Below are 21,026 nucleotides of genomic sequence, written 5' to 3'. Positions count from 1 at the left end.
CAGAGCACCCCTCAGGGCAGTGAGTTGGCCGGAGAGCTGGGAGGCTTGCCCACCAGTTCAGATGCTGCTCTAGTACTGCAGCAAACAGGTCCTCCCCAAGGGTGCAGGTGAGGGCGGCGCGCTGGGAGGGATGATCTACAGATCACTCTTTACGCAGCAATTAAATTAAGGCAATAATAAAACCATAAACAAAATCTTCCCCCCTGAGTCACTAACCAGACACTCGCTATTTCTGGCCACAGGCAGGCCCAGAGGCTATTCTGTCACCTGGGAACGCATCTCTTCTTGGTCTTCGGGTCTTTGCCTAGGGCGAGGACTGACCCTGGTTAGAAGGGGATGTGCCTGCAGGAAACGAGGGGGTAGGAGCAGCCTCCCAGGCTGGAGCTGGCCCAGCTAACAGTGGCCCTGTTTGTTGTGTCTGCTGGGAGCCTCTGCACCTGCTACACTTGATGAATGACAAATAGCAACAGATGAGCAGAGCGAGGGAGGCTGCAAGCTTTGTCTGCGTTTGCAGCCCACGCATGGAAAGTGGTTCCCCTGCCAACGACCAGGTGGCTTTGCCCAAATATGGAGAAACACTTCAGGCCGTTAGTTCTGGTTTGAGCTAAGCAGAATAAACTAATCTTCCCCTGACCAAATGGGAATTAGCTGTCTGCCTCTGACGTTCACAGTCAACGTCCTCTGAGCCTGCCTGTTTCACAAGTACCTGCTAATGGATTCATTAGCTATTTATTTTTCCTTCTCTAAAAATGTAATTTGTAGCAAGGGGAACTCGCTGGAAGGACATGGTAAATTATTAAAAGCAGTAATCTTTGGGTAGGGGGATTATGGGAGCTTTTTGTCCCCTCTGGGCTTTTTTTCCCACATATTTTTTTTACATTGTGTGTATATATATATATATATATATATATATATATATATATATATATATATATATATATATATATATATATATATATACTGATGTTTTTTTCCTGTGGTGAAACTCACAAAAGTTATTTTCTTTAAGAGGTAATTTGTCTTTCTTCTAGCCAGTCTGTCTCAGGGTATGTGGGCACTCCCTTCAGCCAGTTCTGAGGGGCCCACGTGGATGCCCTCTTGGGGGGCAAATGTCTGGTTATTTGGAGGTGGAAACACCTAATTTTATGTGGCTGTGTTCCCTTACAGAAGCAGCTAAAACACAGCCCCAGACTCTCAGGCAACCCCCTACACTGTGGGCTGGTGGCCTCGCTCTGGATGCTTCAGAGCTGTCCTTATTTTTCAGTGAGAACAGACTCAAATCAGATTTTCAAAGCAATGGGCATCCAGATCTAGAATGTTCTATCTCGTTGGCTTGACCTTCCATCTGCAGATCTGCTTTTCAACAGCATGGCGAAGGGGTAGGAGCAGCCAACATCATGGCATCGTCTCCTGTGGAGCCAAACCCTGATCCCCCAGTATAGTGTGGGAGCAGTATCTGGGGGCCGAGGGCTGTACCCATACACCCCTCTGTTTTGGAGACTTTCCTGGTTAGACCCAGCACCCCAACCATCAAATTGCTGCATTCCCAGGGTCCACATACTCATCTCTGGGCTTTCTGGAAGCCTCAGTTTCCCCATCTAGTCCCTAAGCCCCTCGCGTGGCAAGGGAGATAATCAGGAAGAACACCAAGGGAACTCAGGAGGAAGCTGCCTACCCCTCCTTTGAACCATACAACCCTGCAGGTAAACAACAGTCCAACAGCCCAGGGTCACAAAGTAATTGGGCCAAAAATAAAAGCCAGGCTCAAGTCAGTGTTAATGATAAGGAACTAGCTTATTCTATGTTTGAACCTTTGTTCTGGCCTCCCCAGAGGGCAAAATTTGGGTCACAGGTCTCAGGGAATGAATTTGGAGGCATTTTCTTGTGGCATGCTCCATTCGAGGAAGGGCTAGAGATATTTGGGTGGGGCACCACAAATTCTGGGTTTTGAACAATGAGCAAGACTACTTTGGACCTCCTTAAGCCTTTCTCTGCCATATTTAGGATCTGACCCTTGCAGTTAGTCCCCATGCAAGGAGCTGTTTCCCATGAAGGCTTAGCATATGTATACATTTAACAGACATATGCAACCTCTCCCCATACCTCATGGCCAATCCTAGGCATGTGCCTGCCTGTCCCTGGCCATGACTCACTTGCATTAGCTAACTGCTTTGCCTCCCCAGTTATGAGTCAACATAATCTGACTGTGTGGGAGACGTGCCAGGAACCAAGTCCTCTCTAGCTCTGCCCCCGGGTGCAGCAGACTGCAGTACCTCCAAAGCCTGACTTCCAGTTCCTGTTAAGATCCACACCAATGCAGAAGATTCCGGGTCTGCTGGACTTGTTCTTCCGCCACAAGCGGTTCTGAAAAAGCGCAGGGCAGGTGACCTCATTCACTGGGCCCATTCCTGGGTGGGAGCCTCTGACATCCTGGTCTAGGAAGGGGTGTCCGGCAGGCCAGGGAGGGGCAAAAGGAAGGAATCTCTAGGGCTGGATGGGGCTGGCATGGGGCTGGGCCAAGGCTGCAGATCAGATGCTTTGTGGTTAAACCTGGGGTATTATGAGGTTAAACATGGGTATGGAGAGAGGCCCAAGCACAGCCAATCAACAGTGGCCTTCCCTGGGCAGCAAGAGGGAGGCTGAAGGGCAAGACCTGCAGCTACAGCACCTGAGCAGCCCGCCTGCCTCAGTGAGACTCTGCAAGGAGCCCCCGAGGGGCCTGCCCCTAGGGAAACTCAGCCAAGCATCCCAAAGCCACAGTGACCTTTCCTTCATTCCCCCAGAGCTGACCCCTGATCCTTGACCCCCTCCCTCTCAGGTACTCTCACCATGCTGTGGGTATAAGCAAACCCATCAGGGTTGGAGACAATCTCCATGAAGATGTCCATGGCGTTCAGTACGTCTGTCACGATGCGGTCTTTGCCATATTCATTGACAATCTGCAAGAAAGGGCAGGGTGGGGATAGGGTGAGGGACAGGAGGCCCTGCCGGGCTCTCCTCCGAAGCAGAGCAGGACATCTGTACAGCCAGTGGCTGCAGGCAGGGGTGGCATCAGTCATCAGGTTCAGCCTTGTGCAGAACCAAAGGCTTGGATTTTAAACAACTAGAAGGCAGAGGACAGCTGGGGACTCTGTGCTGCAAAAGGCCAGAGCACATGGCAGCTGTTCCATAGGGCAGGAGCGTAGACAGCCCCGGGTTAGGAGAGCCATGAATAAGTTTTCAACCGGAGGTGCCCTTAAATAGTTGAGCAGCCCCCACCCCCCAGCCCAGCCCCCATGGTCCGTGCTGACCTTCCTGGCAGTCCAGATGCCGGTGGCATGGGTGATCCACTCCCGGGAGTGGATTCCAGTGTCGATCCAGATGGCTGGGCGCTGAGAACCTCCAGTGCTGAACTGGGGAAAAGCACCAGGCCCCATACAAGTTTGAACCAAAACAGCTACAGGGCTGTCCCTAGACTGCCTGGAAGGAGGCCCCAGATGTATCCTCACTGCCTGGAGCGGCCCCATGTTCCTGAGAGGGGGGCTGTAGGTGGAGGTACCTGTGCATGAGCCCATAGAAAGTGCACACGTGTGGGGGTGCCCTGGAGACACAGTGATGCTCTTGGAGAGCAAAGTGATCCAGCCAGAGGCACAGAATTTCCCAGGTTTGAAAGTATTTTAGAATAGTGCTTCTCAAACTTTCAAGGGCACATGAATCCTCCGGGGAGCTTAGTAAAATGCAGATTCTGATTCAGTAGATCTAGAAAGGGGTGTGAGGCTGGGAGTTTCTAACAAGCTCCCAGAAATGCTGCTGCTGCTGGTCCAAGGACCACACTGAGTAGCAAGGTCTTAGACAACATTAAAGAGGGAACACAGACAGCCCTTAAGGGAAATCAAAGCAGGCACAGGCGAAGTCAAGTCCCGAGCTAGATGAGACCACTTGACCCTTCAGAAGAGTCTCCCAGGGCATTGTTGAGGACTGCAGTGCCTGTCTTCTCTGAGAGCTGGATGTCAAATGCCCTGCGTGGTCCACGCTCCTGAGTGCCCTTTAGGCCACATACAAAGAATCATTTTCCCGTAGGCTCCACACTCTCACCCATCCTGCCTCCTTCATGGCCAAGGGCACTGCTGCTGCCAATTTTACTCGAGCTCTGTTTCCAGTGGCCCCTGTGAAGGGCTGAAAGGTGTCCTCATAGACTCAGGCCTATCTGTGGGGCTGCCTGAGCCAGATGACCTCAGTTGTTGTAAATGAAGCCTCTGGGTACCGCTCTTCCCATTGAACAGATGAAGCAACTGAGGTAACAGGAAGAATGCTGACTCACTCACACTCACATCCCAAGTCCAAGGTGATGACTGCCACTCTGCAGTTCCATCTCCTTAGCAACCCTCCTACCAGATTCCTGACCCAGACGTGCCAGGTCACTGCACTACCACCTGTCCACACCTACAAGGGTGGGTCCCTGAACACCACCATCCCAAAGCTTGTGGGTCACCTCGGGACAAGAGTGTACACATCTCTCTCCCTAAAACTCCCACCCAGCCACAACCCCATATGAACTCAACTTATGCCAGAGGCACTCACTGTACAGTCTAGTGGTCAACACTGCTAGCTTTTACCTTCAGAACAAGAATGGACCGATTTTCAAAGCTGTGGCCAATCTGAATTTTTGAGACAATATCTGAATGCTCAGTTACAAAGTTGTCGATCCAGGTATATATCTGAAAGGAATGAAGTTTCTCAGATGGGCAGTTAAGCAGGGAGGGGGCAAACCCCAGGATCACTCTGAGTATTCTCCTTGCCCCATCCCACCCTCTTTAATGCTTTCCCACCTCCCTTGAGGATCTAAACGTATCACAAAAATGAAAGACTACCTTGGGTCTAAGGCAGGAGCTGTGGTTAGCCTGGATTCCCAGGCTCTTCCTAAGCCTTGCCTGGAAGAGCAGCATGTGCTGAGCCTACTCAGTCCCCAGGGTCAGCCTGCAAGGCTCTCTCTGGTTGGAAGTTTCTCTTGCTTCCATTTTATTGGCCCCTTCAATCCATTTGACAGATCTCATAGTCCTTGCAGTGTTGTTTTTAGTCATCCTGACCCTTTTAGATTCTAAGCCTCTTGAAGGCAGGATTATTTATCTCTGACATCAATAAATACTAATGGAATATACTAATTCATTCTCTTATTCTTCCAATATATAATTAAATTAACAAATATATGAAAGAAAATGGATCCTCTATTAACGGACTTCGTGAAACGGGGAGAGTGATAATGATAATAATAGATGGACAATATCAATAATGTCATCCTTTACATGGAAGTAGGATGTGTGCCTAGAGTTTCTTTCTCGACTGGGCGTCTCTGTGCTTTTCTTGCATATTCTACCTTTATAAACAAGTCACAATCAGTCATGCCTGCCCTCGATGGCTGTAACTGTAATCATAAATTTTCTCCAGCTGAAGGAACTCTGTTTAATTCTACAAAATGGCTCTCTAACATGCCTAGCTTCCTGTCCCTCTGTGCTCTAGCACTCACAGCTGGGGTCACTTAACACAGGACTGGTCGTGCAGAGGTTAAGACACCTGGATCCCTAGCCAGAATGTCAGATAGGACGGTGCCTCTACCTGCTCTGTTCTGGCCGGTGCTGGATCCCTGCTCTAGTGTTCCACCTCATAGACCCATTACTCCGGTCCCACGCCTGCTGTGGACTGCACTGTTGAGCCACAGTCCCCTCTGTCTGAATCCTGGCTTTTGGACCTCCTTGAGCTGTCTACCTCCTGTGGCCCAGTGTGTGCTCTGCACTCCCCAAGCGTCAGCTCATGGTCTCCTGTAGACCCCAGAGTCCTGAGGCTGGAGACCCTGCGGGCTCAAGAGGACAACAGAGTCCAGAGCCTGACCCGGCAGACCCACCTCCTCCAGGGTGTGATACGAGGAGTAACTGAAGCTACTGGTGCTGCGCTCCAGCCGGCGGGATTTCACCATGGCTTCTCTCTCCTCGTCCAGCAGCACCTAGGAAGGGAAGAGGAGGCTGGGCCAGGCATGTCTCTTCTGAGCCCTGCCTCAGCTGGCTGCACAAAGACAGCATCGACATCGGAGAATGAGCCGCTGTGAGTGTGAACTGCGCAAAAGGAGGAGATGCCAGGTTGCTGGGTGATTTTTCCGCTTGGCAAGCTGGCATTCATGCCGCCATTTCCCAGATGAGCACAGGACAAGGAGTCTGGAGAACTTGGTTCTAAGTGTGCCATTGCCACTAACTTGCTGTGGAACCTTGATCTTGGTTTCCTCAGCGTGAAAATTGGGACTTGCCTTGCCCATCTCAAAAGGATAAAATGTAATAAAAGATATAAAAGTGTCTTGGAAAAGATGCTCATGGGCCACTGCCAACATTGCTTTTGTCCTCTGTGAACCCTCTGTTGAGCCAAAGCCCAAGCTGAGCTATGTACACTGACCCCGGGGGAGCAGAGGGCTCCCCTGACCCACAGCACGCACTCTGCCCCAGGAAGTAGCCCAGACAGTCGATGTCCAAGCCATTCGAAGAGCCAGTCCAAATCATTATAATTAATGTGCCAACAGTCTGTCACTCACCATCTTAACTGCCTCTTAAACACAAGTACAGGTGAGCCAAAGCAATGTCCTTCCTGGAGTGGCAATTTGGAGTTGGCACACAGTCCTCACGTGGTACTTCCCACAGAGAGGGCAGTACAGTGCCTGGGTTGAATTGACCTCCCACATCATCCTGGGGCATTTTTCCCAGCTCGGGACTCAGTGAGGTGGGCATGTGCCCTTCACCCTAAGCTCATACCCTTACATTGACACCCAGGGACCGAAGCACCCCAAGACTCAGCCCTGCCTGTGCAGCATGGGAGGTGCCTGGGCCCCTTTGCCACAGCGGTGCTGGGAAAGCAGAGGCCGTCAACCCAGAGTCACTGCTTTGCAGCTCTGGGTCACAAGTAAATCCTGATAATGCCTTGCTTCAGGCCAGAGTCTTTTAGTTTAACCAAGCATGTGTATACTCATCACCTCGGTTGATCTGGTTAGATGACAGGGCAAGAATTAACTATTCATGTTTTAGAGAAAATGCAAATTAGAGAGGTAAAGAGACTTAATAGCAAAGCTAACAAGGGGCAGAGATGAGATAGAAACCCAGATATCCTAGTTTCTAACATTATGTTCCTTAAGGCCAGCTAGCTATCAAAACTAAAAGCTAATAAGAATCTCACACACACACACACACACACACACACGTACACATGTCTATATGTGTGTGTGTGTGTGTGTGTGTACACAGAGAGAGAGAAAGAGTAAGCACACGTATAAAATATGAACAACAGGTGAAAAGTCCATCATACTATTGTAATTTAAAAGTGCTTTTAAATAATGAAAAGGCAATACCCCAAGCATAGGAAAACAACACAGTAAAATGCCAAAAAAAAAAAAACCAAAATGCTAACATGCCTGTTAGGAGAGAAAGATTATGATTTCAAGGAATTTTTCCTTTTCTCTATTTTTGCAATTTGGCAACGTGCTCACACTACTTCAATAAGTAAAATCTTCTAAATGAATAAATAATACTAAAACAAAGGCAAAACACCCAAATGGCTAAAAATAAAGCAGCAGCCATGGCGCCTTCAGTCCCAGGGCTGGAAGAGACACCCCGCCCCGCCCCGCTGCAGCCGAGGCCACTACCAGATGACACACTCACCCCACCGCCCCTGTCAGCTTGCTCACAATCCTCAAGTTCACAGATTTTTAAATGGGAGTGGAAGTCAATGTTTGGGGCTCATTTCATTTTCTTTTTGAGCACCAACTACATGCTAGGCATTTGTAATTGCAATGCTCTCCAGCTGTACTGGCTGGGCTGGGGACGTTCCCACTTGGGCAAAGCTGGGATTGCTGGTTTAGTTAGAGATGGCTGGAGGAGCCCTGATCCTCACTGGCACAAGCACCAGCCTGGGAAGCTCTAACAAAGGAAATCTGTCTTCTTCCCAGAAAATCAACGGAAATCTCAGCAGCCTCCATGACCAATGTGTGTCCCTCACTGTGGGCCGGGCATGACCAGCTGCGGTGAGCAGCTGCAGAGCAGAGAGCAGGTCAGGCCAACACACCCGGAGTCAGGGCCCCAGCGCCATAAAGTTAAAGGGCCCATACATCTAACTTCCTAGGGATGGAGGTGGTGAGCGAAGGTGGAGGAGAGGGAAGAAAAATTGGGAAGATAGGACCGGAGGACCCAGTTCTTTCCCCACAGCTCAGGGACACCCACAGGAAGAGAGTTCCCATAAGGCTGTCCTTTGTTCCACACGACAGCTTGGAGGCAAATGGGAAGTCGGCACCAAACTGCAAATAACTTTCCAAACACGCTCACAGCCTTGTGAATGGATATGACACCCGCTTACAAATTGGGAATGCTCAGCCCTCACAGCTGGGCCCTCGATTCCAGGAACATTAATCTACTCTGGCCTGAAAAATACGCAGATGTTTGCTCCCTTCACAGGGCTGAGGGAAGGGGATGGGAGAACTAAGAATGCAGACTTGCCACAGGCTTGCCTAATTACAGCCCTGTCAGGCTTCTCAGAGGAAAAAAAGACTCAGAAGTAAGCCATTTGCCTCCCTGGAAGCCGTAAGCTGACAGGGATAGTAACACCTCAGTGTAAATTAATTTATGACAGGAGCAAGGAAGGATGGGGACATTACGAACAGCACCTCCAAGATGGGGGGCTGGGGGACCGTGGGCCCCAAAGGTGAAGATGACGCCTGAGGGGAATCTGCATTCACAGCTCACTCCAACCACAGACGTAAAATGGACGAAGTTCCCAGAAACAGTGGTGGCGGGCAGGAGCTGGGCTCTAATGCCCGCTCTGTGAGGAGGGCCGTCACCTCTCCTCATGCATCCCTGGCCTCCTCTTCCAGGCCTGACGTTTGCAGTGGCAGCTGCATGGCTGGTGGCAGTTACATGCCATGCCTACGTTTGGATGGGGGGAGGGGGTACAGATCTGGGGCTGTCAGAGTGGACCCCTCAGAGTTCAAGACCGAACCGGGGCTTCCCTGCCCAAAAGGCAAAGCTAAAACGCCATACGAACAACAATGACACCGCTTGAGAAGGCAGACGGCACAAGAGTAAAGAGTCCAAGGCCTGGAGCCAGGCTGTCTCAGATTAAATCCTGATGTTGTCACTAACTTGGGCAAATTACTAAGCTCTCTGTGCCTCAGTCTCCTAAATTAGGAAATTCTCTGCACCTTCATAAAATGGGGGTCATGTTACCATGTACTTTCACACATACTTGAAGTGTTCTTGTGAGGATTAGAAGGGTGAATACATGTAAAATGCTTAGAACATTGCCTAGCATGTAGTAAATGCCAGCTACGATGACGATGACAATGACAGGACAACAACAGTAACTCTTGGGTGACTCCAGGACTCTGTGGTGGAATAATCATTACAGGGCATGACCAGGAAATTGGGGTTCCTCCAGGGAGAAGTGGTGTCTGCAGGACTTGGACAGCAGGTGACCCCCATTAGTGGTCACTTGGGTGAGTCAGGCAGCCCCTGCCCCTCCCTGGGACCAACAGAGGGGCCTAGTCCTTCTGCTGTCCCTGTCTCCCAACCCCTACCCCCAACCCTCCTCAGCCCCCTACCCCTGTGCAGCCAGACTCTGGCTCTCCCTCAGGGCCTTACCCATGATTCCTTCCTTTCCTTGCCTATTCCTGTCTTCCTCTCCTCTTTAGAGCTGCCACCCACCCCCACCCCAGCCAACACCTTTCCCACTTTTTAATCTCTTCTACTCAGCAGACCAGTGTTTGTGAAGCACACACTGGGCACTAAAGATATGGCAGCCAACAAAACAAAATTGCCTGCCCTCATGGAGCTTACAGTCTGATAAGGGAGACAGACAATAAACAAGACAAATAAGTAAATCATATAGGATATTAGAAGGCTGTACGTGCCAAGGAGAAAAGTGAGGGCGGGAACTGGGGGAGTGTGGGAAGAGAAAGGTACAGCTCAAAATAGGGTGAAAAGTTGATACGTGAATCAAGTTTTGAAAGTAGTGCGGGAATAAGCCATGCTGATATCTGTAGAAGCAGCATTCCAGCTACAAGGACCAGCAAGTGCAAAGGCCCTGAAGTATGATCCTAGTCAAGGGCACTGAAGCAGGAATAGGTCAGGCAAGCTGGAGGAACATCAAGCAGGTTCCAGTGCCTGGAGCAGAGTGAGCAAGGGGAGACTGGACAGTGACGTGGGGTGGGGCTTGGATCGTGTAGAGCCTTACAGCAGTCTTAAGGACTTTGGGTTTTACTCTGAATGAGGTGGGGAGACACCGAGGGTTTTAAGCAGATGAGTGACATAATAGGACTTGCATATTTTTAAAGGTCACCTCTGCTGTTTTGAGGCTAGGCAATAAGGAGGCAAGGGTGGAATCAGGGAGAACAGTTAGGAAACTACCAGAATAATCCAGGTGAAGGCTGACGGGGTGTCGACCCGTGGTGATAGAATAGGATGTGGTAAGATATATTTTGAAGGGAGAGCTGATAGGATTTGCTAATGGACTGTCTGTGGGATGTGAGAAAAGAGTCAAGGATGGCTCCAGGTTTCTTGTCTGAGTGACGGGAGGATGGCACTGCCATTTCCTGAGTTGGGGAAGGCTATGGAGGAGCAGGCCAGGGAGTGGCCAGGGGAGCTAGGTTTGTACCTGTGAAGTTTGCTATGCCCATTAGACACCTAGGTGGAAATGCCAAGTAGATGGTCAGATACGTCAGTCTGGAGTTCAGGTCAAATATATAAGTCTGGCTGGAGCTATAAATATGGGAGTATTCAGGAGGTTGAAGGTATTCAACGCCATGATCCTGGATGAGGGGATAGAGGAGAGGTCGAAGGACAGAGCTGGGAACCAGGGAAACAACATGCAAAGGAGCAGCCAGTAAGATGGGACAACCCAGGAGAGTGTAGTGTCATGGAAGTCACAAGGAGAGACGTGTTCCAGAGAGGAGAGAGTGACCAGTCAGGCTGAAAGATGAAAGAACAGGACACTGTACACTCAGAGCTGACTGCTGAGTTGGACCTAGGAGCTGTGTGTGACATTGTCAAGGGCAGTTGAGGTGAAGCAAGGGGTGGACAGTCCACCCGAGGAGAGGGATGGAGATGGTAAGTACAGTCAATATTTCCAGGAGTTTTGCTCTATGAGGAAGACGAGAAATGGGGTGATAGCTGGAGGCGGGGGAAAGGATCAAGAGAGGACCTTTTTAAGATGAGAGAAATAACTCTATATTTGTATGCTAATGGGAATGATCCAGGAGAGAGGGGAAAATTGGCGAAGTTTTATTTACACTAAATTGTATTTTGCTCTAGAGCGTGCTCGGAGCATGGGTGATTTTTGTTTTCTCCTTTGTGCTTTCCCCTATTTTCCAAATTATCTACCATGAATATTTATTAATTTTGTAATCAGAAAAAAGCCATTAAAATCCACAGAGCTGATTGCTCAAGTGAAGCTTTGCCATGGTGACTCATCCCAGGGGAAAAAAAAAAAAAACAACTAAAGGGCTGAAAAGAATGAGGAGGTGAAGAAAAATTAAATGCAAATACAGCGCACTCGGAATCAGATAATTTCTTCCCTGGCCCACTGCAATTTCCGCACCACCCTCCTGTCTGTCAGTCTCTCCCTGTTCCTGTCCCCAACTCAACATTGTCAACATTGTCACTGTCAGAGAGATTTTTCTTAAAATGCAAATCTGATCATGTCAGAGCCCTCCGATGGCTCCCCCATGGTTTTCGGGATTTTATCTTGACTTGTTCACCTGGTGGAGGATGCCCTTTGTGCTCTGGTCTGGCCTCAGTGCCAATCACAGGCCCTTTCCCCTCCCCGGCCCCCCCTCTGCTGCTCTTCAGCCACACCGTAATTACCGCCTTCTCGGAGCCTCAGAGCGACGTGCAGTGCCTCTTGTACTCGCTCCCATAGCAACCTGCTCCACTCCATCAGCGCATCATCCACTCCATTGTCATCACTGATTTACTCCCCTCAACTCCCCCATCCCCACAGCACTCAAGCGCCCCTGGATCCAGTGACTACATTTTTTTATCTTTGTTTTTCCAGTGCCTTGCCCAATACCCAGCACACAGTAGGTGTCTCTGTATCTGTGGGTGGAATGAATAAGCTCATCTCAAGCATCCCTCTGATCACAAGGCAGGAGTGGCAGGGGGGCACCTCCCTTCCTCAAAAGTCTCCAGCGCCTCTGGCCAAAGTAAAAGCTGGCACCAAGTTTTTTCACACTTTCTCTCAGCCTGGCACTAACAAGCAAGCATACTCTCTCCTCTTCCCTCTCCTTCTCATGTCCATTAAGTCAACTGACATTTACTAAGCCCCCCGCCTAAGTGGCAGGCCCTCTGGTAGGTGCTGGGGTATAAAGATAGATAAGGCAAATGATTCTGCACCTTGAGGGGCTCAGGGGAGGGGGCTCTGGAGACACAGACCAGCATATTAGTCAGGTCTCTCTCCGGGCATGCTCCTCCTGAACCTGCCAATAGAGTGATTCATTCAGCACACAGTGGCTGAGGGCCCACCATGCAGGAGACGCTATGCCAGACACTGGGGTGAGGCGATCCAGAAGACAGAAAGCAATCAGGTCTGTGCGTCGATAACTAAAACATGAGACTGGAGGCCAACAACCTGAGTGGTGCAAAGCCCTTCCCTCCTGTTAGCACCTCTGAGCTTCCCTCCTCCTCGACACCTTCCCCCATCACCACCACACATCAACTCCACACAGCAGCCTCCTCCCAGCCCCAGCTCCCTGGGAGCCAAAATGTGATCTCAAGTATAACAATCAGAGCTTGATGCGTTGCAGACAGAGCAAGGTGTTGGTGAAAATCCTGCCAGACTGGGTTAAGGCCCCGAGTTGAGGGCATTTTACTGAGAGGGCGTGAAAAGCTCCCCGTTCCCCACCGGCGAAGGGAATCCAGGGCTGGGGATGACAGGAGAGGACAGTTCCAGAGGAGCCGGTGAAGGGGGGGAGACTCACAGGTGCCTCTGGGTCCATTCCTGATATGCAGAAATCAACAGAAAATTTTCAGAGACCTCTTCATATCTGTTTGCCAAATGCTGCAGGGTCTCCAGGGCAGGGCAGAAGCAGGGAAATGCAAACTTCAAAATGCAGGCAAGGGGGAAAAATGAGAATTGGGCACTAAGTCTTTTGATGTGGTAGCCTCTCTTGTCTGTGGGAGTTTCCCCATTTTTGTTTGTGGGGGATTTAATTAGGGAAATGTTGAGCAGGAAACAGATGTGCCTGAGGAGGAAGAAAGGTCTTTGAATGGACCGCAGCGCCCCAGCCCCGTGCTTACATGGGAAGGAATGCACCTAATGGCATGTGGTGTCAAGTGTGTGCGCTCTGGGGACTGTGTATTCCCACACGCAGAGCCCTCAGAGGAGATTAGCTGCAGCACAATGTGGCTGGGCAGGAATCTACGTGGATACAAATCTACAGGTACATGACAGCATCTGCGGAGGGGTGCAGCCAGAGAGGTCTAACCCAGTGATGCCCGAAAGAATCGTTTTAGGAAAGAGACTCCTTGGGATATCCTTGCAGACAGAACAATTAAAATAGAATTTCACGACATTCAGAAAAGACGCTGTAAGGTGCAGCAACAAGTGAGGGTGGGGAGAATGGGGTGCCTGGGATGAAGTCTCCCTTCGCCCTCCCCAAGGGCAGGCCTGCAGCTGCTTCTCCCAAAGCTGTTCCTCTGGCAGAATCCTGCCTGGGAGAGGCGCCCAGTACTGAGAGCCCTGCAGTGGAGGTGGCGGGAAGGAAACCGCAGCAGGGCTCACACTCGGCTTCTCTCACCTCTTCCTGCCTCTCTGGAGTGAAGGAATCCCCTGCTATCAAATGGCTGAGACACAACAGACACAGGAGGGAGCAGTCAGAAGAGCAAAAGGAGCCATCAGAAGAGCTGCCTCCCTCCCCACGGTGCCCAGAAAAGACCTGAGCTATTTCCTCCTGTCTCCCTTCTCCCCCGTCTCCTCCTTTGCCATGAACTACAAATTCCTCCATAAGAAGACACCACAAGTAATCTTAAAAACACAACAAACTAGTGAACATAACAAGAGAAGCAGACTCACAGGTATAGAGAACAAACTAGTGGTTAACAGTGGGGGGAGGAGGGGCAATATAGGGGTTGGGGAGTGGGAGGTACAAACTATTGGGTGTAAGACAGGCTCAAGGATGTATTGTACAACACAAGGAATAGAGCCAATATTTTGTTATAACTGTAAATGGAAAGTAACCTTTAAAATTGTATAAAAAATTTTTTTTAAATTTTAATTAAAAATAAAAGAGGACTCCACAAGCTACCCTGCCATTACCATACTATGACGTATGAACTCTGTCTTAGATTTAAATTTTCCTTGAGAAGTGTGAGGTTTCATTCCTTCCATGGTAGGTTCACAAAAATGCAGATGAAACTCCAGAAAGAAAACATCCATTTTAGCCCTGGATGTTCTTTCTCCATGTTGGGCCCAAACCAAAACAGGATATGAAGTTGAGACCCCCAGCCGCAGCGCTGGGGCAGGACCTCACCTGGATGTCCTTTATCATGATGCTGTAAGCAAGGCCATGAGACTCCAGGTAAGCTTTGATGTCCTTCAGTGCAGAGAAAGGAACCCTCATATCCACAGGAAGGCTGGGCCTGGCTGGGCCACGCCAGAAGTCCACCTTGATCACAAAGGAGAGAAAAACGGGCATGTTTATCACACAATCCTGTAGGCACCCTGGAGGGCCAGATGTTCTTCTCTTGTACAGTTGAAAGGGCCCCAGTTCCAAAATGAAACCCCTAAGGCCGAGCAGCAAGACAGGGACAAACAAAATCCCTAAGTCACTGCATTTCCTTCCCTGATGCTAAGCACCTCATCTCCCAGCCTCACTCACACAATGTAATTTCGCCTGGATCCAAAGAGCCCAAAATAATCTCTAAAGGTGAGACGGCCCATCACCTGGGACATTAACATGGACAAGAATCCTGGTGAGAAGAGGGAGACGTCACTGCCCCTAAACCCCGAAGGGGTAGGAGAGGCCTGATCTGGATCCCTGTGCCATCCGACTGCCATGTCTATTTTTCAGTTTGTAAAATGGAGAGAATTATTATAAAGTTTTCTGAGTCCTGGTTGATAAGGGCACTCAAATGAATAGGAACGTGGGCTTTGGGCCACATCCAGAAATATCAGGTTGTTTCAACAGCCCTCAAACAAAACCCTTCTATTATTGAAGAAAATGTTTTGCTTTGTGGAATACTTGCTGAGGACAAATGTTCTCAGAAACCAATGCTCAGGCTGACAGGGACGAACCCAAATAAAACACAGGTTTGCCAAGCGAAGCCATTCCAATTGGGAAACAGATGTGTCCAGTCTGCATGCTGCATGGCATACCACCCAGAGATACATGTACCTCTCATGTGGCTTCAGGACATTCCAGCCATTTTCAGAGCAGCCCCCCTACAGGACAGAGGGGAAAGCCAAGAAGGGCCACCCAACCTTCCAGGTGAGTGTTCCCAACCTCTTCTGAAGAGGAGCCACATTTGATTTTTCCACAGTGCTGTGATCTTTGGCAGATACACCCAGAGGGCAGGTTTGGGGTGGGGGAAGCAGGACATAGAGCCAAAGGTGCAGGCCGCTGTGAGGGAGGAGAGAACTCGTCCCCAAGCCCTGTGGAGTCCTCACCTTCTGGGGCTTCAGGCCCTCCAGATCCCTGAGAAGTGAAAGCTGCTTCTCATTTTTAGCCAGGACTCGAAGAACCTGGTCACTGGAAAGACACAGAGAGGGTGGAGGGAGCTGCTCAGAGGGATTCCTGGAAGACTGTGCTGCTTGGAAGAGGCAGAGTGGAAAAGAGGCCAGGCTGCGGGGACCTGGCAGGACAGTTGGGAGGCTAGAGGACCCCTGAGCAGAAGGACTTGTAGCCCTGGGAAGCACGGAAGCCCTTTAGCATGGGACCAGTGGACTCTCCAGCCCCAAGGACAGACCACCCAGGGGACTAAATCAAAAAAAGCCTGTCAGTGCCGCTGATGAGCCCAATGCTAAGACAGGGGAAACAGGATGGGAAAGGAATGTGGGGGATGGAGGAGGGAGGGGGAACAAAAGGAATAAAGGACAGAAAGGAATAGATACAGGGAGTCGGGGGCACCAATGGTGGCCCCATGTGCTCTTCATACAAGGTCCCAAGGCCACGTCTGCCCCAACCCCGTGCCCTCTCCTGCCTTCTCCCAAGAGCCGCAGGACATGGAAGAGATCAATCTCAAACCACCTCAGAGGGGGAAGCTGAGCTCCTTCCTGTCCCTCTGGAGGGGTGGGGAGGTCATATAACTGAGCAGCCTGCAGTGTGACCTCTGGGGTCTGAGCCTGGGATAGCGATGGCTCCCTCCCTGACCGGCTCTGATACCCTGGATGAGGAACCCCCTCTCTAAGCTTGTGTCTCCTCTTCTCTACTATGGAGATACTATGGAGGGGTTACCTTGCGGGATCTTTGGGAAGCTGAGAAATCATGTCTGTAGAGGGTATATAATACTCATACTTATTTTTACTCAAAGGAAGACAATACCACACCCATACGTTAGGAGTACATAGTCTTTGGGGGGTTATAACTCTTTTAAGAATCGGAGAAAAGTTACAAACACTTCCTCCAGAAAAAAAGTAGATACACAAAAAATTTTACATATGATTTCAGGGGATTCTTGGAGCCCTGAAAGCTTACCCTTGGAGCCCAGACTAAGAACTCTAGGTTGGGGGAGGGACAATAATACAGCTGCGCGTCCTGCCCTCGCACGTGAAACTGAGAGGTGACGGAGTTGGAAGCGGGTTCAGGATGGGGACTGAAATCCTGAATCCCTTCACCTTGATCAGGTCCCGCTGGGCCACCCGGTCACCTGGCTCCCAGCAATCCTCCCTCCCACTAAGGAGCAGCCACTCACCCTGTGAAATTCATTTGGCCCAAAGCTGCTGCCAGGATAAAGCTGCAGACCAGAAGCGTCTGCCTGTCCACAGGGGACAGCGCTCGGCCCGCACTTCCTCCGGGGAAGCCCTGCATGCTTCTTCCTCCAGGCGAACTTCAGGGGTTCTCCTCGTGCACGGGCATGGTCAGGCCTCAGGACAGCAGAGCACCTAAAGGCCGACAGGCCAGACCCGAGAATGTGCGTTAGGCTCTCTCTGGGGAGACCGTGCGTGGGATTCCCACACGCCAGGTCTTGGAGAGCTGGGGCGCCCCTCCCCACTTCTAGGTGAGTCTTCTCCTGAGAAGGGGAGGAGGGGAGGGAAAGAGGAAGACAAGGCCTTTAGCTGTTTTCCTCCCCAGAGGTTTGCTGGGCCAGCCTCTCGTGAACATCGAATCCTCCATCTCCAGAGAAAGACGAGAGAAGCCAGAGGCCCAAGGAAACCACTCCTTTCCTCCCTCTTCCTACTCTTTTCTCTGTGCTCCTTCTCCCTCCCCATCCACTCACGCGTATCCTCCGTGCACATAAGGATGTGGACACCACTGAAACAATGCCGTGTTTAGACACACAGCTGGGTGCTCACTTCCTGTCTAAAAGGTCTGGGGCAATTGACCTCATCTCTCTAAGTCTCAATTTACTCATCAGTCAAATGGGGTTAATAAAATCTCTCCTCCCTACTTCACAGGGTTTTTGGGGGGTATTAGATGAGACAACTTGGGTGAATTGGCTTGGCAAAGCCTGCAAAATATAATGTCATTATCTCAAAGCATTTAGCTCTTAGTCACAGCTGCATCTTAGCTCAGGACTCCAGGTGCAGTGGAGAGAAGAAAATAGAAAGGGGAACAAAGGAAATGTCTATTCTGTGAGAAGGAATTCAGTGAAGAGTCCCTTTTCTCTATCTTCAGGTGGTCACCATTATGCCAGGATAGGTAGTGCATTTTCTGCTATACATGAAGGTCACTGCAGTCATTATTATAGTTCTCAACAGAGAGCAGAGTCAATTTCTCAGTGCTGCTGAAGCCCCACACAGCCCCCTTTACAGTGTGGGAACAGTAGGAATAAAGCAGAGGCCAGCACACAAAGCAGTCATATTAGAAGGAGAAAGTGAAAGATGATGCCTGAATGGTAAATGATGAATCTAACAGAAAATCTGCAGGAGGTGGAGGAGAGGCAGAGACTAAATCCAACAAAGTTGTTCAGCAGAGGACATCAACAAAAGGCCACTTAACTGTCACTGGCGATTCTCAGAAGCCCCCCCTCCCCATCCATGCTTTCCCAGAATGGCCAATTAACTGGCCATGTGTACAGAGAGGGGAGCTCTTTTATTGAGAGAATGCCCTGCTCCCACACCCCGCTGGACCTACTCCATTATCTCGTAGTTCAGCTGTTCAGACATGCCAAACTCTCCTAGAACCCTGGCTTTGGGAACTCTCAGACTGAACCATTAGCAAAGGGTTTAAGGACCTAGAAAAGAAAGCAATTAGGCTTTCTACCCAAGTAACATTCAGCTTCAGTTAGAAATAGGAATAAAAGAATGTATTAGTAAACAATAGCTCAGGAATTTAAAAGAAAGAAAAGTGAGATGGTGCTAGTCACCCAAAGTACCCAGCATCTTCTTGTTCAAAAGCACCATTATAAGTCACTAATAATAAGACAATCCCTGCACTTGGTTTAGGAGTGGGGAGAGAGAGAAAGAAAGACTGAGAGCAAGAGCAAAAGAGAGACAGAGGAGCAGTTAAGAATTCTTGAGAATTCTAAGGCAGCACTTCCAGTAGAACTTCCTGTGATAATGGAAATGTTCTATGTCTACAGTATCCAATAGGATAGCCACCAGTGGCTAGTGTGAGCGAGGAATTTTAAATTTTAATTAATTTTAATTAATTTTAATAATTTAAATGGCCACATGTGGCTAATGACTGCCGCATTAGACAGCATAGTTCTATGGGAATTCACCAGCCCTGTCTCCAAGGCTGGATCTGAAGCAGAGACACACAGCTGTGTTTGATCTAATACCTAATATTGGCTTCTCACTCAAAATTAATTACTCATTAATTAATTTTATTTTTAGACATTAAAATATCTAATTAAGTAGACATTATTTACTCAATAAATGTTTACTGAATACCTACTATGGGCCAAGCACTTGCTAAGGTGTGGGAAAAAAACAGAGCGATACAGACGTAGCCCTTAGATTTCTAATGGGGTAAGTAGACAATTAAGTTAAAGAGCATACAAATAAGTGTGAAAATATAGCTGATGTATGTGCTCCAAGGGGAAGGTACAACATGCCAGGAGGATGGGTAACATGGACTCCATGTAGACTGAAGAGGCAGGGAGAGTTAACCTAAAGAAGTTGTTAGAAGGACTTTAATCTCCTGCAGGTGAGTGGGCAATCCTGCCCAAATGAAATAACTAAAATGCTAGATAAAATATTTTTAATAACAACTTTTCTTAACACCTCACTGGGCTGGCATGAAAGTAAGAATCTACAGATCCCATAAAGGAGTAAAAGAAGTAAAAGCAAACTTACCTGAGAGGTAAGCAAACATGTCCCCTGAAGAGTAGATAGAGGTCTCTCAACCCTAGAGTTCTTGATCTTCCTCCTCAAAGAATATACCTTGTATCTAGGATCATTTTCCTCCTGCTTGAAGTATATACTTAAATTCTTTCTTTAGTGAAGCTCTCTGTTTTTATTTGTTTGAAAATTCTTTATTTGCTTCTTTTTTTAAAAATATTTATTTATTTATTTGGCTGTGCCAGGTCTTAGTTGCAGCATGCAGGATCTTCCTTTTTTTTTTAGTTGCAGCATGAGGGATCTAGTTCTCTGACCAGGGATCGAACCTGGGCCCCCTGCATTGGGAGCACGGTGTCTTAACCACTGGACCACCAGGGAAGTCCCTATTTGCTTTCATTCTTGAAAGAGTCTCACTGGTTATAAATTCTAGGTTGATTATTGTTTTTCTCTCAGCACATCAAAAACATTATCACTTTTGCTGTTAAAAGGTAATCATTTAGACACATGTATAATGTGTCTAAGTATAAATTTCTTTTGGTTTATCCTGCTTGAGATTGGATTACTGTACCTGGGGATAGCTCTCTCTCCACTATTTTCACAAATTTCTCAGTCATTATACTTTTTTTTTTGGCTGCGTTGGGTCTTTGTTGCTGTGCACGGGCTTTCTCCAGTTGTGGCGAGTGGCAGCTACTTTTCATTGCCGTGCACGGGCTTCTCCTTGCGGTGGCTTCTCTTATTGCGGAGCCTGGGCTCTAGGTGCACAGGCTTCAGTAGTTGTGGTACGCGGGCTCAGTAGTTGTGACTCATGGGCTCTAGAGTGCAGGCTCAGTAGTTGTGGCACAAGGGCTTAGTTGCTCCGTGGCATGTGGGATCTTCCCGGACCAGGGCTTGAACCCATGTCCCTTGCATTGGCAGGTGGATTCTTAACCACTGTGCCACCAGGGAAGCCCCCATTATACTTTTTTTTTTTTTTTAAGGAATTCCTTTATTTTTTTATTATTTATTTATTTATTTATTTATTCATTTTTGGCTGTGTTGGGTTTTCGTTTCTGTGCGAGGGCTTTCTCTAGTTGCAGCAAGAGGGGACCACTCTTCATCGCGGTGCGCGGGCCTCTCACTATCGCGGCCTCTCTTGTTGCGGAGCACAGGCTCCAGACGCGCAGGCTCAGTAGTTGTGGCTCACAAGCCCAGTTGCTCCGTGGCATGTGGGATCTTCCCAGACCAGGGCTCGAACCCGTGTCCCCTGCGTTGGCAGGCAGACTCCCAACCACTGCGCCACCAGGGAAGCCCCATTATACTTTTTAACGTTGGCTTTTTTCCAATCTCTTTATTATCTTCTGGAATTTTGATATGGTGTATGTTAGGTGCTCTCATTCTATCCTCCAAGACTCTTAGTCATTCTGTTATATTTCTATTTCATTTTATCTCTGGGCTACAATCTGGATAATTTACTCGTATTGAATATTGTTTCTTTAGCCCAGTTAACTGATTCTCTCATCAGCTGAGTTTAATCTGTAATTTAATCAATCTCCTAAATTTTAACTTTCAACTTACACAGTTCATCGATTCTAAAACAACTTTTTTCCAGA

The 21,026-nt window shown here is 49.0% G+C and overlaps 1 protein-coding gene across 3 annotated transcripts in view; it reads right to left on the bottom strand.

The window, feature by feature from the left end:
• CPA5 (carboxypeptidase A5) overlaps positions 1–20,405 on the bottom strand; it is a 40,249-nt gene extending 19,844 nt beyond the window's left edge. For 2 of the 3 annotated variants that reach the window (XM_082472976.1, XM_082472978.1), the window contains exons 1-8: positions 16,905–20,405; positions 15,661–15,742; positions 14,525–14,659; positions 5,879–5,977; positions 4,596–4,697; positions 3,291–3,392; positions 2,829–2,939; positions 2,274–2,364 (exon numbers count right to left, since the gene is read on the bottom strand). In XM_082472976.1, the coding sequence (XP_082329102.1) occupies positions 2,274–2,364; positions 2,829–2,939; positions 3,291–3,392; positions 4,596–4,697; positions 5,879–5,977; positions 14,525–14,659; positions 15,661–15,742; positions 16,905–17,020 (838 nt within the window). In that variant the 5' untranslated portion in view covers positions 17,021–20,405. The remainder of the gene's footprint in view (positions 1–2,273; positions 2,365–2,828; positions 2,940–3,290; positions 3,393–4,595; positions 4,698–5,878; positions 5,978–14,524; positions 14,660–15,660; positions 15,743–16,904) is intronic. The other variant, XM_082472972.1, reaches the window with a different exon arrangement.
• Between the last annotated feature and the right edge of the window lie 621 nt (positions 20,406–21,026).

The sequence above is a fragment of the Balaenoptera physalus genome, assembly GCF_965194825.1.
Source record: "Balaenoptera physalus genome assembly, chromosome: 8".
NCBI lineage: Eukaryota > Metazoa > Chordata > Mammalia > Artiodactyla > Balaenopteridae > Balaenoptera > Balaenoptera physalus.
This window is presented reverse-complemented; position numbering and strand designations above follow the sequence as displayed.